Source organism: Elephas maximus, chromosome 7 (assembly GCF_024166365.1).
Source record: "Elephas maximus indicus isolate mEleMax1 chromosome 7, mEleMax1 primary haplotype, whole genome shotgun sequence".
In the NCBI taxonomy this organism is placed as follows: Eukaryota; Metazoa; Chordata; class Mammalia; order Proboscidea; family Elephantidae; genus Elephas; species Elephas maximus.
Window position 1 is genome coordinate 8,400,757 of NC_064825.1, and position 18,180 is coordinate 8,418,936.

At 43.1% G+C, this 18,180-nt stretch overlaps 1 protein-coding gene across 5 annotated transcripts in view; it reads left to right on the forward strand.

The window, feature by feature from the left end:
- The first annotated feature begins 4,986 nt into the window (after positions 1–4,986).
- The window catches only part of ARHGAP20 (Rho GTPase activating protein 20), a 151,792-nt gene continuing 138,598 nt past the window's right edge, over positions 4,987–18,180 (forward strand). For 2 of the 5 annotated variants that reach the window (XM_049889331.1, XM_049889336.1), the window contains exon 1: positions 5,825–6,130. In XM_049889331.1, coding sequence (XP_049745288.1) covers positions 6,026–6,130 — 105 coding nt within the window. In that variant the 5' untranslated portion in view covers positions 5,825–6,025. Of the gene's footprint in view, positions 5,272–5,824; positions 6,131–6,663; positions 7,396–18,180 lie in introns of those variants that run through there. The other 3 variants (XM_049889334.1, XM_049889333.1, XM_049889332.1) reach the window with 3 other exon arrangements.

Consider the following 18,180-nt stretch of genomic DNA (forward strand, 5'->3'; position numbering starts at 1 on the left):
GAAGGAGGGGCAAAACATGGTTAGATTGTATTTGAGAAACATGGTAGATGTGTTACTGTTTGGAGGAAGATGAGGCTAGAGGAAGAAGGCTCTTTAGGAGCAATATGATTAAGAAATTTTCTGTGGTGTGGCTATGGGATTAAAGGCGAGGGATAGATTCCAAACATGCAAGTTAAGAGTGGAGAGGACTTGGTGGTCAACTGTATGGTCTATGTATGGGTGTGACAGGGGAAGGAGATGCTGCTGCCTGGGTTTGAAGATAGGGAGAAATCCAGGATTTTTATCATGATGTTAGCTTTGAACTACTGGGGAAGATGATGGTAGCAGTTACAGAGAACTGGTGAGGGTGGGGGAAGGAGATGAGAAGTTACTGAATTCAGTTTTAGACCTACTGAGTTTGAGATATTTCTGAGGTGTATAAGTGAGTCCACCCAGCTGCAGAACAGAGAGCTTTGGAATGTAAGCAGAGAACTAATTAATAGAGACCCAATTAGAATCAGAATGTAAGGAATGTGGGCAAGATCACAGAAAGTGTTCTGTAAAAGAACACCAAGAAAGGTGAGGGTGACTCCCTCAGTGTTTCAGGGAGGGGAAAACAGAGATAAGAAAATAAAGATTTTTGAGGAGCTAACCAGGAGAAAGGTGTGTCAGTGATTTTCAAAGTGTGAGTGAAGAAGAACCCATTCGATGGTCCACTACATTAACTGCGTACTCTCTTTCCAATATTCTCAACTCTCTGGCCCCATTGTTCATCACACCCACCTGGCAAATCTTCTCCCTGAATAAATCCAACAGTCTGCTTTCTAGGCTATGTGCAGGGGGTTTGTTATAAATTCATGGCTACATACCTCAGCGGAGACCTCAACACAGCTTTGGCCTTGCTAACTTCCATTCTTCAGTGTCTGTTTAATCATTCACCTTTCCTCCAACATGTACCACTGCCTTCTCCCCCCAGTTCTCAGCAGAATTTATTGATTCACACATTCATTGAACAGACATTTCCTAAGTGCCTACCCTTGAACTGAGTTCGGTGCCTCATACTTTATAGAGAAAACAGAACACATTACATGAGCTTTCTGCCTCTGTATCCATTCTTTCCTGCTTCCCTATTGTGATGAGGGCAGCAGTGTCCTTGCTCTGATCTAGGCCAACCCCTCTAACTTTACTCTGGAGATCCCATCCCCATCCCACTAGCCCCAGTGTCTTCAGCCTCTGCCCCACGCCAGATGACTTTCTTTCTATCACTATTTAAATATATCCATGTGCCCGGCAGCGCAGTGGTTAAGAGCTCAGCTGCTAATCAAAAGGTCAGGAGTTCAAATCTACCAGCTCCTCCCTGGAAATCCTATGGGGCAGTTCTATTCCGTCCTATGAGTCAGAATCAACTCAACAGCAACAGGTTTGGTTTTTGGTTTTATGTGTATAAACCCAGTGCTGTCGAGTCGATTCTGACTCATAGCGACCCTATATGTGTATAGTTAGACCCAAATGGGTTCTCTTCAGACCCATATTTCCTCCAGCTACTTACTGCCTTCTCTTCTCCCTGTCATGATCATACTTCCTGAAAGGGTTGTCCATTCACTGTACCCACTTCCTCTTCACTTCTTAATCCCTAGCCCACTCATTTTGCTCAAGCCATTCTAGATAAGGTCACCAATGGGTTTCTGGTTAGTAAATTCAATAGACATTTTTCAGTAGTATCTTTCTTGACATTATTGAGTACTCCCTCCTAGAAACACTCTTTTTCCTGGCTTTGTTCTCTAAGCTCCCCTACCTCACTCTTAACAGATCCCTCTCCTATTTTGATAAGAAAACAGATTTTGCCTTCCTCTGATGGCTACTGCTCTTTCTCAGCCCCATTCTCAGCCAAGCTTCTTGAAAGAGTAGCCTCAACCAGTTTTTACCAGTTTGACCTCTTGCAGCATAAGAAGCCATCAACCATTTCTCTTCTTCTATTTTTAAAAATAAAACCACAGCCACTTGGTGTTTCTCCTTCTTCTCTGGCCTCTTGTCTATTGTTCTTATCAGCTTTTCATCTTCCATTTCCTTAACACTTTCCCAGCACTAGGGACAGCGATGACTGTGAGAGTACACCTCCCACAGAGCTGCTGTACTAAATGAGATAATGCAGCTACAACTCAGCTTTAGCTAATTGTTGCCAGAGAAGAAAAGCCTGGTGTTGCCAGATTTTCTTATTTTTCAAGAGAACTTGTGTTTTTATGAGAAATTCTCTGATTTAATGTCGGCAACAAATTTGAAGGAAAAATGCCTGACTTCACTCTGCAGGCCAACCTCTGATCTATGGTGTTTGGATTGCACTGCCACTGGCTCTTCTGCACAGCCTGGGGCTTCTAAAGACTTTACCTGTGAGCTTACCTTGACCGTACTCAAGTGTCTGACACAGTATCTGGCACACAGCAAGCACACAATAAACACACATTGAATGAATTAGCTGCATGGACACCTCCTTTCGTTGTTCAATTTCTTCACTGTTATTCAACTAATAGTTGGGAAAATATTTTGGCTTCATTCTTAGGCAAGGTCCTCCTAAAGGCCTGCTATTAGTATTTCCCAGCTGTTAAGTGTGGCTTTTCTTAGTACTTTGCTTTAAGGTTTGTTTCAAAATATTCTGAGTGCATCCTACTTGCGTCAGACATTGGTCATCATGCTCCTTCAAACGCCTTGTCATCACTTCTGTTTTCTGACATCATCCTTTTCGACAGCATAACATTTCCAGAGCAGGGAACTTGGCTCTGTTGTCTGAAGGAATGGTAGGACTAGTTCAAGATTGTTTCTTCCCCACCAGAGCATCTTCTTTAAACTGTATGGCTTAATGATAGAGGTAAAGACGGTTGTTTCAAATACTTCATTCATTCAAAAAATAAGTAATTTAAAAAAAATCATTCAGAGCATAGTTGTGTGCCTAGTACAAAGAAGAAAAAAACAACTAAAATACAATCTTTGATTTCTGAGGCACTTACAGGCAAGTGAAACAGATGATGATAGTACAGTGCAGTATGTACTACAAAGAGCATGGGAGAGGCACTGCACCAAGTGGTTAAGGGCACCAGTGCTGGGGCAGACTTCCCAGATTCCAAACCTGGCTTCACCATTTACCAAGCGTTTAAGCAAGTTATTTAGCATCGTCGTGGCTTGGTTTTTCCATCTGTAAAATGAGATAGTAAGAGAATCTACCTCTTAGGATTATAATGAATACTTAAGTGAATTAATATGTATAAAATGCTTAGAAAGTGGCATAAAGTAAGCACTCAATATACGTTATCTGTTATTACTACAGAAGGGACACTTAGCCCTACCAGTGTGGTTGGTGTGTGGAGGTAGCTGGGAAGAAATGACAACAGGAAAATTTTCCTGAGGTAATTATAGATTCAAGTCTTGAAGATTCGTTTCCTTATCAAATATTTACTGGGCATTTACTATGCTCCAGGCAGTAGATGAATAAATGGAAAGCAATAGGGGTTGAAAAATACAGAGAAAAAACATTGCAGGCAATGGGAACACAGGTGCAAAGTCACGCAGAAGTCAAAGGCAGTCCAAGGTCAATGTTAGTTCTTGGAGGCACAAATAGTTCAATTTGGTTGAAGAAAGGGGGAGAGGGGGAAGGAGGAGTTGAGGAAGGTCAAGAGATGAGAAGAGAAAGAAGTGAAGTGGCATGTCAGATTATAGACAGTCTCGTATATCATACTGTGGCATCTGAAATTTATCCTATAGACAGACAGCCAATGAAAGTTTTAAGCAGGGAGTGATGTGATCAGATTTGTGTTCTTAAAACATCACCCTGATGATAATCTGAGCCAACTCAATTTTCTTTAGGAGATGAGACCTGCTTCAAAACTCATGGAGGAGGGGTGGAATATTTTGTATGCAAATCAAAACTAATGGATTTTGAATTAAAAGCACTTACAAATTAAGAAGTGAAAGTGATTTTTCCACATACGCAGTACAAATAATACTTTGACTTGAAGCAGGAGGCATTTATGTCAAGAAGAGACTCCTGATAGTACATGGGGGCTCTCTGAAACAAATAACTCTAGCTTGGCTCTTCTGGATCTGTCTCATAACCATTTTTTTGGTTTCTTCATTTCATTTAACCAACAAATATTTATCATGCCAGGCACTGCTCTAGGCATGTGGTATACAAAAATGAACAAAAAAGACAAAGATTCCTCTCCTCTGGGAGCTTACATGTCTCTGAGACAGATAATAAAACCTTAAACATAAACAGGACATGAAATGTTACAAGGAGATAAGTGCTATCAAAATTTAAAGAAAATAAAACAGAGTGAGTTTGGGAAAGAAATTCAAAGAGGCTAACAAGTCAAAAGAGGTTGATTTCAACAAGGAGTGAAAGGAACTGCAAAGCCATTTGCAGTGTAAAATTCATGACAACCTACCGTGGGTACAAAATCCTGTTGCACACAGGTCTAAGCAGTATATATATGATGATTTACAAAGCCCATTGTAAGCCTACTTTAAACATTGTGGTGTGCACAAGGCTTAAAATGGCTGGGACATTTTTCTCCCCATTATTTCCATAATAAACAATTCCAAGGTTTGGTAGTGGCGGTGGTGTGTGCGTGTGTGTGTGCATGTGTGTGTTTGTGTGTTGAACAGCAACTCGTGCCTGGAACACGGGCAGTCAGAACCTTATTTTTCTATAACCTGCCCTGATAACAGCCCAACCCAGCAGGAACGTCCATTTTTTTTTTTCTTCTTCCCATAAAAACAAAGCCACTTTAATAACCTAGTATCACAGAGTGGTGTCCTTCCTCACTAATCCGCCGTTTATGTAGTTCAGACTACAAGGGAAGAATGCCACCTACCGAATCATCCGCACCAGTCCGCCAGTCCGGCAAAGTGCAGCAACACTCAAATCAACCCGGGTTGGCTCCAAATCCCCTCCCTGGTTATTCTTTGGCCTTAAAAAAAAAAAAAAAAAAAAAGCCACCATTTGGGCTTCCAGGAGGTTATGCTCTCAGCGCATATCTTGATTTATCTGATAAATACTTCCACATATTGTAGCCTTCTCAATAAAAAAAAAAGAAAATTCTCAATAGCTGTGCTAAATTTCAGAGTCCTCTCTTTTCCTGCATTTTTCTTAAATGAGCTTTCACGTTCCGAATGCTCCACTTTTTGCAACTCGCTGATAGCAGGAACCGCTGGTGCAAATGATGCTGGGGCTGCTGACCGGAGGCTGCAGAAGCCAAGGAGGGCTACCACAGCAGACTAACGTGCTGGATTGCGCAAAAGGTCAGACGATGCCGGGGGCTTCCAAATTCGTACAGCCGTGGCACTCTGCGACACGCAAGTCCATCCAGAGGCCTCTTTGCGGGGGCGGGGGGGGGAGAAAAACCTCTGCAGTCCACTGAAAGGGTGGCAAGAATCACTGCAACTCCTTGCAGGCTGAGGTCGCCACAGCTCCCCCGATGCTCGCGCTGCAACAGCGCCTTCCCTGCGGGCGCTCTGCGGGAAGGGATGGGGTCGGGTGGGAGTGGGCAGGGCGGCGGGAGAAGCGCGTGTCCGTGCACTAGAGGCACCGATCCTGACACAAGTCCTTCGAGTTGGACCCACTCCGGAGCCACGGGCTGACGTCAGTCTGTCGCCTGTGCCCTGTTATGTACATATAGAAAGATATATACCTATAGAAAGCTATATCCCCATAGAAAGATGCCCGGCTTGGCACGCCAAGGCCCGGGGCGCCGGTGGGTGGGGGGAGGCCTGGAGGAGGGCGGCCGGCGCGGAGGGGCGGGCCCGAGGTGGGGCGGGCCGCGGCGGTGACTGGAGATCGCCGCGGTATCGCCTCCATCCAGCCCGCGGCGCCGAGCGCAGGCGGCGGTACGTGGCCTCGACGGGAGGCGCGCTACCCGCACCCGGAGCTCTGCGCCCTGCCTGAGTGCGGCGGCCGCGTCTCCGCCCCGCGCGTCCTCGCCTCTCCGGCCGCCGTCCCGGGGACATGACCGCGTAGCCTCCTCCTGGGCTGGAATTCGCCTGGAAGGCTTTCTTCATGGAAGCGATGTCCCCCCAGCAGGAGACTCTAGAGTGGCAGCCGGGGCGCTCCTTTTCCCTGACAGGAGTGTCTAGGCTCGCCGGAGGCCCCAGCACCAAGAAGGTGAGAAGGTCGAGCGGAGTCCGCAGCCCCCTCCCCCGTGACAGCCCCCTCCCCCGCGGCGGCTTCCAGTGCCAGCGCGCGCCCTCCCCCGCGGCAGCCCCCTCCCCGCGGCAGCCCCCTCCCCCGCAGCACTCCCCTCCCCCGGCAGCCCCCAGTGCCAGCGCGCGCCCTCCCCCGTGGCAGCCCCCTCCCCGCGGCGGCCCCCTCCCCGCGGCAGCCCCCTCCCGCGCGGCAGCCCCCTCCCCCGCGGCAGCCCCCGGTGCCAGCGCGCGCCCTCCGCGCCTGCGACCAGTGCGCGCGAGCGGCACGCCGCGGGGATTTAACGCTCGAGGCTCGTGACCCTTAGCCCTGGTCCTGGGACACTCCGCCTTTCCCGTACACCCGGGTTATCGCAAGTATAGTCTCAATCCCTCCCTAAGCGGAGTCCGCAACCACCCACCCGCCTCCATCCGCCGCGGGATCCGCAGCCCGGCTCCTCCCTCAGTCGGGGCGCGCGTGCCTGGATGGGGGGGTCGCCTTTCTCTGGTCCCTGTGGATGCCCTGTTCCTCCGGCCCCCCGAGGCCGCCCGGCCGCACCGCCCCTCGGCGGGGTCACCTCCGAGGTCGTCAGGGCTGGCGCCGTCGCCTGGGCCGAGTAAGCCACGCCGAGGAAGGTAGGTGGCCGGGCTGCGGCTCCCGCCGGTGCGCAGCCCCTTCACCTGGCCGCGGGCGGCGCGGCGGCTCGCACTATGCGGGGGCGGGGGGGTCACCTAAGTCCCGCGCTCGTGCGACGCTCCCAGAACGATCCCGGGACTCCGAGGTGTTGATAGAGTCGGAGGTGCTGATCGGGATGCTAACGGCGGGCGTGCAGCTTCGCTTTGGCCTAGAGCTGGGCTGGTGAAGGTCGAGGGGCCTTAGCCTTGCCATCGTCCCCTACGGGCTGGAGAGGAACTGGGGTGCCGGTGTCGGCCTGGGGGCGGCGTGCTAGCTGCCTGTCAAGCCGGGAGGAGGGATGCGGGCAGCAACTTGTGGCGTTCCATTCCAATGGACACAGCCGCGGTGCGGTGTGACGATTCCGATCAGGGTCGGATTTCTCTGGAAAGGTTCCCTAAGCAAGTGCACGTGTGCGCGAGCTCCCGGCCTCTGCTGCGTAGCTTTTTTTTGTAAGATTTGATTTGGAGGTTTCCAGCCACGTCTGCCTCCCCTTTCTCCCCACTGGACCTTCAGATATTTGGACATTTTAGTTCCGTGGCGTGGTAGTGCCTTTCCAGTTTCTCTGGGAACAGGTTAGTATTAGAGAGACTATTTAGCTCTTAAGAAATAGCTCAAGAAATTGCATTTGTATCATTAGAACCTTGGGGAGTTACTCTTAAGGCTGCCCTACACGTCCGGATCTTAACTATAGTGCCCACTCAGCCTTTGATGTCTTGAGGCTGCGGTTTGCCCTTGTTGCTTTTCCCCTTCGGAGATGGAAGAATTTGTGTGTGTGTAATCAAGCCTCCCAAATAAAACGTGAATTTACTAGGTAAGGTAAATGAATGTAACTGACATAAATTTTAAAGCTATTTTAAACTTCAGGGATTGAGGAAAATCGAAGATTATTTTTCTAAATCGTCTTCCTTTTTAACTAAGGATAATTAAGCACTCTTGCAAAGGGAAAAAGCATTAATGAGTAGTTGGGTAATTTATCAGTAGTACTTGTACAATAAATAAAGGGTTGCTTTGCCCTTTTCCCGTGTTCTTTTTCCTTAGCATAGCCTTTGTCCTTAAGATGTTTTCTTTCATTATAAAATGCAATGGGTTGTCACATTACCAAACCAGGCTTTGCCTTTTCCTTTTTTAAAGGAAGCGAGTTTTGCCAATCTGATCATCCTACAGCATTTTAACCTCCTGGGGGCTAGGGGGAGACGTTGAGGAACTGTTTTCATTTCTGTAATTTTTTTGGAATGGTGCATCTCTGCTCATTTTAGATATTAATAGCATGTCTGTTTGATTTCAGATCTCCAGGTCAGCAACGGAAAGTAATAATAACAAAAATTGCCAAACTGTAGTGCAGAGAATTGTAGCCACTGTTCTTATGGACCAATTTTCATGTATCCTAAATATTCCTCAGACTGATCTTTTTTTATGTTTCGTCTTGCCATTTGGGTGCTTAGTAGTTTTGGTGGGTTGTGACACTTATTTCTAAAAAAAAACCTACCACGTGGTCAAGTTAATTATTAAGAATTGGGTCAGCAGTCCCTGGGTGGTACAAGTGGTAAATTGCTGAACTACTAACTGAAAGGTTGGTGTTTCAAACCCACCTAGAGGCTCCTCGTAAGAAAAGGCCTGAGAGTCTGCTTCTAAAAGATCACAGCCTTGAACACCCTGTGAAGTGCAGTTCCGTTCTGCACACATACAGTTCGCACAGGGTTGTCGTGAATTGAATCGACTTGGTGGCAGTGAACAGCAACAACAAGGCTTGGGGTCAGTGTTTAAATTGTTAATTGCAATCAGCCTTTTAAAGAAATGCAGTAGAATAGAAAATGTTAGTGCATGGTAAGGGTAAGGACTGTTTTGTATAACTTCTTTATCTCTGTTTCATGTATGTAAGTGTATTTGGGGTGGTCATGGGAACTGTATTTCTAACCGAGTGGTCAGAGATTTTAAAGATAGAAACGTATTGCACAGTCAACTATACAGAATCGGTTCACTTGGCTTTCAGCTCTAGTTCTGTCACTCTCTGTCTACTTTAAGCAAATTACTTAATTTTTGTTTCAGTTTCCTCATTTGTAAAATGGGAATCAACGAGATTATGTCAGAGAAAGTGTTTTGACTTTTACTCTGTGAAAGTAGAGATGATCTTAAAGTAATAGGATTTAAAGAACAAAACGATAGCACCTTTCAAGCTAGCCATCTTGGAAGTCGATTGCTTAATCCAATGGTATTGCCATTGCTGGAACATAATCCATATTCTTTCCTATAAACTGCTGTCGAGGAGGCAGTTCGTACAGCGGGGTGAAATTTGGAGTATGATGACCTAGGTTCTCGCTTCCATTTTGTTGGTATTAGCTTTCTGGCCTGGGCAAGTTATTGAACCTCTTCAGTTTCCTATTTGTAAAATGGAAATAAAAATAGTACTTACGTTCAATAAATTACTGGCGTATAATAAGTGCTCAGTAAACGGTAGCTCTTTATTATTTGCAAATTTCCCTGTTTCTAGAAATCATACCACTGTGTCCCCATTGTTCAAGCCTGAAATCTAGGATTCATTTTTAGCTCCTCTCATTTCCTCACTCTGCAACAACTAATCCGTCAGAAAAACCTGTCGACTATAACTCCAAAAGGTATCTTGAATTTCTTCACTTCATCTTCACTGCTGCCGCTGTAGTCCGAGCCAGGCCACCACCATCTCTCACATGCACCTTTGCAAAAACATTCTAACTGGTCTCTCAGACACCTTTTTTGCCTTTCTGTGATGATGTACATCTCCATTTACCAGCACCAGGATGATTTTTAGAAATATAAATTTGATCACATTGCTTAGCTGCCTAAAATCCTGTAATGGGCTTCCATCACAGATTGAATAAAATCCAGATCCCTTTTCTTGACCCCGTCTACTTCTCCCACCTGATCTGCCTTTTCCCCCTTGTTTGTACATTCTCCCCTCACATGGACCTTCTTTTTTACATACCACATCATCAAATTCATTCCAGCTTGGGGGCCTTGTTGTTGCCCTTCCCTCTGCATCTACTCCAGGTCTTTGCATTGTTGACCCTTTCCTGTTGCTTAGATCTTAGTTCCTCACAGAGGCCTATCCTGACGATCTAAGTGGAGTTAGCCCCTCACTCACGCTCTCTGCCTTCTGTTTTACTGTCATCTTAGCGTTATGTCATTGCCTGATCATTTTCTCATTTACCTTCTTATTATCTGTTACGCATATCCCTCATGAGATCGTAAAAACCATGAGAATAGGAAACTTACCTGTATTGCTCAACACTGCCTTCCAGGGCCTGCTATATATTAAAATATATATATATATATATTAGGGGCTCAATAAATGTAAGGTGGGCAATGCACAGCAGTGAACAGGACAAGTATGGCGCCTATTTCATAGTTTATGGTTTAGAGCAGGGTCAACAAACCTTTTCTTAAAGGACCAGATGGTAAATATTTTAGGTTTGCAGGCCATAGGGTCTCTGTGGCAGCTGTTCAGCTCTGCTATTGTAGCACTAAAGCTGCCATAGACAATATGTAAATTAGTAGGAGTGGCTGTGTTCCAGTACACCTTTATTTAGAAAAACAGGTGGTGGGCTTCTGGTCTGTACTTTGGTGACCTCTGGTCTAGAGCCAAAACCAAACCCACTGCCGTCAAGTGATTTCCGACTCTTAATGACCCTAAGTACAGAGTAGAATTGCCCCGTCGGGTCTCCAAGGCTGTAATCTTTATGGAAGCAGACTGCCACATCATTCTCTGGCGGAGCAGCTAGTAGGTTCAAACCGCTGGCCTTTCACAGCTTAACCGCTGTGCCACCAGGGCTCCTCAGTCTAGAGCAGCACTGTCCAGTAAACTTCCTGTGATGATGATGCTGTTCTCTATCTGTGATATCCAGTTTGGTAGCCCCTAGCCGCGTGTGGCTATTGAGCACTTAAAATATGGCTCGTACAACTCAGGCACTAAAATTTTTGAACACCTCTGTTGCAGGAACCATTAAGATAGAATAAACTTCACATATTGCGGTGTACAGACCCATAAGTTTTGACACAGGTACATACTTGTGAAACCATTGCCACAGTGAAGGTAACGAACACATCCATCATCCCACAAAGTTCCCTCATGCCCCTGTCCAGTCCTGTCTTTCTCTTCCCATTCTCAGGCAACCACTGGTCTGCTTTCCATCCCTATAGATGAATTTGTGTTTTAAAGAATCTTACGTAAATGAGATAATATAGTATGTATTCTTTTTTCCTGGCTTCTTTAATTCAGTATAATTATTTAGCGAGTGGTCCATGTTGCTGCATATATCAGTAGTTCATTCTCTTTCATTTCTGAGAAATACTCTATCCCATGGATAGATCACAGTTTATTTATTCACCTATTAATGGGTATTTGGGTTTCCAGTTCTTGGCTATTTCACATAAAGCTGCTATGAACATTAGTATATAAGTCTTTGAATGAACGTACACTTTCGTTTCTCTTGGGTAAATAGCTAGGCGTAAAATGGCTGGAACATATTTTAGGTGTTGTGTTTAACTTTTTATGAAACTATCCATCCCTGTAGATGAATTTGTGTTTTAAAGAATCGAGTGGTTTTACATTTTCACCAGCAGTGTATAAGGGTCCAATTTCTCAACACCCTCAACAAGACTTGTTATCTGTCTTTTTTATCATAGTCATATTAGTTCGCATAAAGTGGTATCTTGTGGGTTGAATTTGCATTTCCCTAGAGACTAATGAAGGAGCCCCCAAAACCAAAACCAAACCCGTTGCTGTCCACTCAATTCTGACTCAGAGCAACCTGTAGGACAGAGTAGACCTGCTCCACAGGGTTTCCAAGGAGTGCCTGGTGGATTCAAACTGCTGACGTTTTCGTTAGCGGCCAAGCCCTTAACCGCTGCACCAGCAGTGGCACACGTGGTTAAGTGCTTGGCTATTAACTGGAAGTTTGGCTGTTTGAATCCACCCAGAGGTGCCTCAGAATAAAGGCCTAGTGATCTCATTCTGAAAAATCACAGCCATTGAAAACCCTGTGGAGCTCAGTTCTACTCTGAAACGCATGGGGCTGCTGTGAGCTGGAATTGACCCTACAGCAAGTGTTGATGACTAATGATGTTGAGCTTATTTTCATGTGCTTATTTGTTATCCATATATTATCTTCAGTGAAATGCCTATTCAAATATTTTGCCCACTTTTAATTGAGTTGTTTTCTTACTATTCAGTCTTGAGAGTTATTTATATATTCAGGATTCAAGTCCTTTATCAGATACGTGATTCGCAAACATTTTCGCTCAGTGTGTAGCTTGCATTTTTATACTGTTAACAGCGTCTTTCAAAGAGCAGAAGTTCTTAATCTTGCTGAAGTCCAGTTTATCAATTTTTTCTTTAATTTTAATTAATCTAAATGTGAATATCCACGTGTGTAGTGGTTACTGTATTGGACAGCACAGGTCTACAGGAAGAGACAAACAATAACAAAAAATTAATAAATGGTGATAACTCTTATTAAAGAAACAAACATGACCCTGATTTAGAAAAATATGGATGTTGAACTAGACCAGTCTGCATTAGGATGTTTGAGGAAAGCCTCTTTTGAGTGACTCTTAACTCTTTTAAGGGTGAAAAGCAGCAAGGTCTAAAAAGATTCCAGAAGTTGGAAACAATATGTGCTGAGGTAGGTAAAAAGCTTGGTGTGTTTGAGGAGCTGGTTTGTTGATGTGGTATAAGAAGTTGGGTCTCTTTACTTTATAGCCACATTCATTATTTTTACCTAGCTGCAGATTGCTAGTCAGAAAATTTAACTCTTACCAAAAATTAAACCCACCCTTAAAGGACAAAGATTTTCCATTACCAGGGCTCTTCAAAAAGCTGCACAATTTATACAATAATTTCTTAAAAAACGGGGTTGTAAAACATAATAGCAACACATAGATAATGCGTTAAATTCTACCGGAAAAACACATCCTTGAGGATATCCACTTTTGGGCAGAATAGTTTTCATGAAATGAAATGGAGGCACATACTAGAATCCTTTTACTTAGGGACAATTTGTGTCAGACTCAAACACTCTGACCTTACAGCTTCATGTACTCAATGAAAACTCTTTAAATAAAGCTGGGTGCTGGGAGCGGGAAGAGAGACTTACAGGCACAGAAAGTCAGTCAAAGCAAAAGAATTTTAAAACAGCCTTAACATTTTAAAATATGACAGCTGCTGTTGCACACTCCATTCTGTCTTTTCTTTCTGCGTTCCCCGGGTCCAGATCTGTTTATAGCCGTTCATGCTAGAATATCCCCAGAGTGACTTTGGCCGTGTGTGTGTCTTGTGCTGGGGTTTAAATGCAGCATCTTGGTGAGTAAGCTTTAGTTCTACTGTTCAGCACTGAGAAAAATATTATGCCCATCGTTAACACCAGTTTCCTACTGAGCTCTTTTCTAGCATTATTCACAAAGTACATTGCATAAATTAATTTATTTTGGCTGGAAGGAGTATGGAATTATTAAAATAGGATTGGGTTAATCAGGAAAGGCCTCTGTTATCACTGGTGTGACTCCTAACCTTCTGCCTGTCCTTTGTTTCTTTGTCTGTAAAATGGGGTTAATAATCCATATCCTATACATCTTACAAGGTTGTTTTTTATGGGTGAAAAGAAGAAAGTATTTGAAAATAACTCTTGACAAATCTGCAGAAGCCATTGTATCTTTTTACTATGTCAGGGTTAAGTGTAAAGTAACAAAAGTTTGATTTTTTTTTTGAGATTTAATACTTGCATGGTCACATGCATATGGATCAATGTTATCCATCAAAACAGTCATCCTTGGAGGCTGTATCAAATACTATAAGGCAGAAACTTGAGAAAGAAGGTAAGAGTTGACTGTTTATAATTTATGTAATAGTAAGGACATTAAAAAACCTTTCCAGGTAAATGCCTAAACCAAACCCGTTGCCGTCCAGCCAATTCCAACTCATAAAAAAAAAAAAAAAAACTCATAGTGACCCTATAATACACATCAGTTATATGAGATATGTATTAATTAGCTTTCTTTTATATAGCAAGCAGAGCTAGAATTTGAACCCGGATCTTTCAATTCCATTTCCTTTTCCAACTAGACTGTAACTGCATTTTTTATTATTTGCAATGTAAGAAAGAGTAGGTTTGAGTTATATACAACCAGCTGAGAAAATCAGATTTGAGGATTTTTTTCTCCTGAGAAGTAATTTCATTTGGGCGGGGGTGTGGGGGAGGATGGGACACGATCTCTACCCTCTGTATGTCATTGAATGTTATGTTCACTGCTGGTAGGTAAATTTTGGTAAGTATAGAGTAGTGATGACAAGGGGTGACAGTATCATTATTTTGGTACATTTTAGATACTTATGTGTTTGTGTCTGCCATTTTTTGATGTTTTATGTAAGGCAGGTGTGTTTCAGGAGCTCTTCAGCCAAGTTTGATCTCCATGCAGGTATCGTAATCTTGTTTGTTATTGGAAAGCTTTGTATATTCTCCAGACAAACTTGCAGGACTATGCAATTGTGTGTGGGTGCACTGAGCCCTATGCCTCAGAGGATTCTCCTGTGGAAAAATCGTGTGTGGGGAAACCCTGTTGAAACCCTCTCAATTCAATAAATATATCGTGAATTTTGAGTCTACGAAAAAGCTCTTGCCTCCATGTTTGTTTTTACTTAAAATGTGAACACAATGGTGCATTTAACATGACAAAAGAAAAACTGAATTTTGTGACTCTAAAAGCCATAGATCAGGACAGAATGAATTATCATTTTTATAAAGTGAAAGTTAAAGACAATCTTTTATTTATATACATTGTCTAAAAAGTACTTATTAATTTTAAAGATTGCACCCCCCAAGTTAAAATGAACAGTTAGATTAATTTTGAAGATCGCATCCCCCCAAGTTAAAATGGACAGTTAGTTGTAGACTGAAAACTCACTGGTCACCGATATCTAAATAGTTAGTGCAGTTGTTGTTTTTGTTTCTAAAGTGAAGATTGTCATGAAGCAGTTTATCACTCTCTGTGATTTCAGTAGTCTCCCAGGGCTATGCTTTGGTGAAAGATCTGCAGGATGAAAGGTGGAACATGTTCAATAGACTAGGAAGAGAGACAATTTATGATACCTACAGGAAATGAGATCCTCTCCAATTTCAGTAATTTAGGTATTGTAATCTTTCACAGTTCTTAAAGTCCGTTCAGGACTTGGTGGCTATTCTTCAAAGTAGAGGCATCTTATGCCTTGTAGGACCATATAACATTTACTAAAAAAAAAAATTTTTTTTTTTTTTTTTTAATAAATAGAAAGAGTAATTATAAAGCTTGTCTTCCTAGAAGTTATCAGGAGCTGAAAAAATACTAGATTTTGATTTAAATTGTCACTAAACTATAAACCACAAAATATCACGTATAAATACATATAACATCAAGGTTATGTATATATGTGTATACACGCATATGTACATAAGTTCACATACACAGTGCTTTGAGGAAATACGTAATTTTATTATTGTGATTTGATGGAGTTTTGTGACTCATACCCTTCTTGTCTCCCAAAGCATCTTGGTAAAACCGTGTAAAATAAACTTCCGAGGAGGAGAAAGGCTCTAGAGGTCCTGGTGTGTGCAGAAGGCCAGCAGATAGTGAATGGTCCGTTTGGTAGTGGCAACTGCAGCAGTTTTCTGAAGTAAACTAGGATGGGGGTGATCTTTAATTTCTATTTACTTATGGGAGACATAGCCATAACGTGGGAGGCTGGAAAGGGGGCAGAGGTAATTGCCTTCTGTCAGCCACCAATAATGAAGTTTGTAGGCAAGACAGCCTAGTTTATTTTATAATTGTGTTTCAGTCTTATTTTCTTTATCTGGGACAAGTTTAGATTAGAAACATCCAGCCAGCAACAGAAATAGCCCCATCAGCACTGTATGTCAGTGGTGCACTGAGCAGCCTTGACCTAATTTTGACAGACAGGTGTCACATGGCACAACTGAAATACAAAACCTGATTCTGGATGTCTGGTCACTTGTGTGTGGAGTCTGAAAATGGAATGTGTGTGTACCCACACCAGCTCATATTTCAAAGATCTGGAAAACCTTGCTGCTCTGTGGCCTTTTGCTTTCCCTGTTTACCTGGGTCCTCACACCCAGTGGAGGGTCTGTATTCCCTCTTCTATCGCTATACTCACTCTGAGCCTCTGTAGTAGCAATGACTAGGTTATACCGTGTCTGAATCTAGATATACCTAGACCTGTTTTTTACTCTCATCTGACACACTGTTTTTGGATTTCATCACGATTTTCTTGCCCTCCGTATGAAGAAAGTGAAGGGGTGGTATAAGACAGAGCCTCCCAGCCATTACAGATGTACCTGATATATTCAGCCCCTCAGCCTTAGGCAGATAGATGGGTACTGGAGCAGCCAGAGCACCTGTTTATCATAGTGTGCCGTGATTGTACAAGTAATACCATTTCGTAATTGGGCACGATGTGAAAAGTGTGGTGAAGGCTTGCTGTGTAAGGGATTGCTAGGCAGAGAGCATTGGTGATTGATCCTGCCTACTTGAGGGTTCTCCTTAAAGGGAATCACGACCAGAGGGTGATACTGGAGATTTGCCATAGAAGAAAGTTCAGCCAGCCTGAAGGTGCGTAGTGATACCCTAGGATCCTGTGTGGGAATGGAATGGGGGCGGAGGAACAAAGAATAATATATAAGGGGAGTCTTAATATCCCCATATTTATTTATGCACAGTACTTATGCACTTTTAAGTATTACTATTTTGGTTACATTATTGTGATGCTATGGAACTCAGAGTCCTTTTATATATACTCTTATTTGATTCCTTGTGGTAGGTGGTGGTAGTGTTGTATACCATTGAGTCAATTCCGACTCATTGTGACCCTATAGGATCAAGTAGAACTGCCCCATAGGGTTTCCTAGGCCATAATCTTTGCTGAAGTAGATCTTCAGGCCTTTTTCTCCTGCAGAACTGCTGGATGGGTTCGAACTGCCAGCCTTTTGGTAAGCAGCCAAGCACTAACCATGGCACCGCCAGGGCTCCTTTGTGGTAAGTAGGGCAGGTGTTAGGTACATTTTACACAGAGTGATCTGAGAAGTTAAGTAGTAGAATGAGGGACTGGAATTAGGGTCCAATATTTGCTAGCCTAGTGCCCATTCTTGTACATTACATAGCTTCTCATATGCATATTGTTATATTTCAAAGTGGTAATTATCTCATGGAAAAAGGAAAGGTAGCCAAAAATCAAAAAGTTAATTTCTTAGCCTCAGAAGAAAGGAACTAATACCTCTCTAGAGTAGTCTGTACTGTGATGACATTTGTTTTATTTAAATGCCCAAACTAGGTCTGGATGTGGTAACCTGTGGGTAAGTAGGAGATCGTACTCTTAACAGACCAAACTGACACTAGCAGGAAGCTTCGGCTTACCTAGCAGTCAAAACTCGGCTGTGATAACGGGACCCAGAAACAGGGTGCAGTGTTAAAAATGATTCTCTTGTTCCCTTGCAGAGCCAGTGTCTTTGAAGTGTAATTGTTCAGTGGCATGGGTATGTCTCCACAAATAAATGCTGCAGACTTGTAGGGAAAGCAGGAAAGAAACATTTATTGACAACAAAATTATGCAGACTAGCCACAAAAGGATTACCGTATTTTATGCAAATAATGCACACTAATTTTTTGCCAACCCTGCAACCTCCCATGTTATTTTTTTAAGCGCGCTGTGCCAATTTCCACACGTTCTATGTGTGGGTGCGTTATTTACGTGGGTGTGTTATTTGGGAATGATCGTGTTTGAATAAGCTAATTTGTAAATTTGATTAAGTCTTTTTTCTAGCCACGAAACTTTAGAGCTCTTGAAACGTTTTCCTCAAAGCACTTATTTCAATGTTATGCTTATTTTCAGTGTTTGAAAGCAACTTCAGCATTGTTTCACTTAAATTCAACTGAAATGCTAGAATTTTTTTTTCTCATAAAATGACTGGAACAAAACATCACGGAGAATTGCAGTTCACCTCTGACTGAAATCTTTCATCCAGCCCCGCTCTTTTGATATATTTTCTTTTTCTGCAATCACTGTGAGAACTAAGAATGACCAGATTCAGAGTGATTTAGAGTTTCCAAAAATATTACTCTGGCATTATCTCTTGGTTGACAGTGAAGTTAAAATTCCAGTGAGAATTTACATAGAGGATTTTATGTAAAAAGTATTTTTGGAGTCGTTGAAAATGAAAACCTCAGAACTTTTTTCGTTAGTTACCTGTTTACAACTTCATTTTCACACATGGACACACTGTGTGACCACGGTAAACTCTCGGTTGTAGGCAATGTTAATTTATTCACTTACTACACGATTT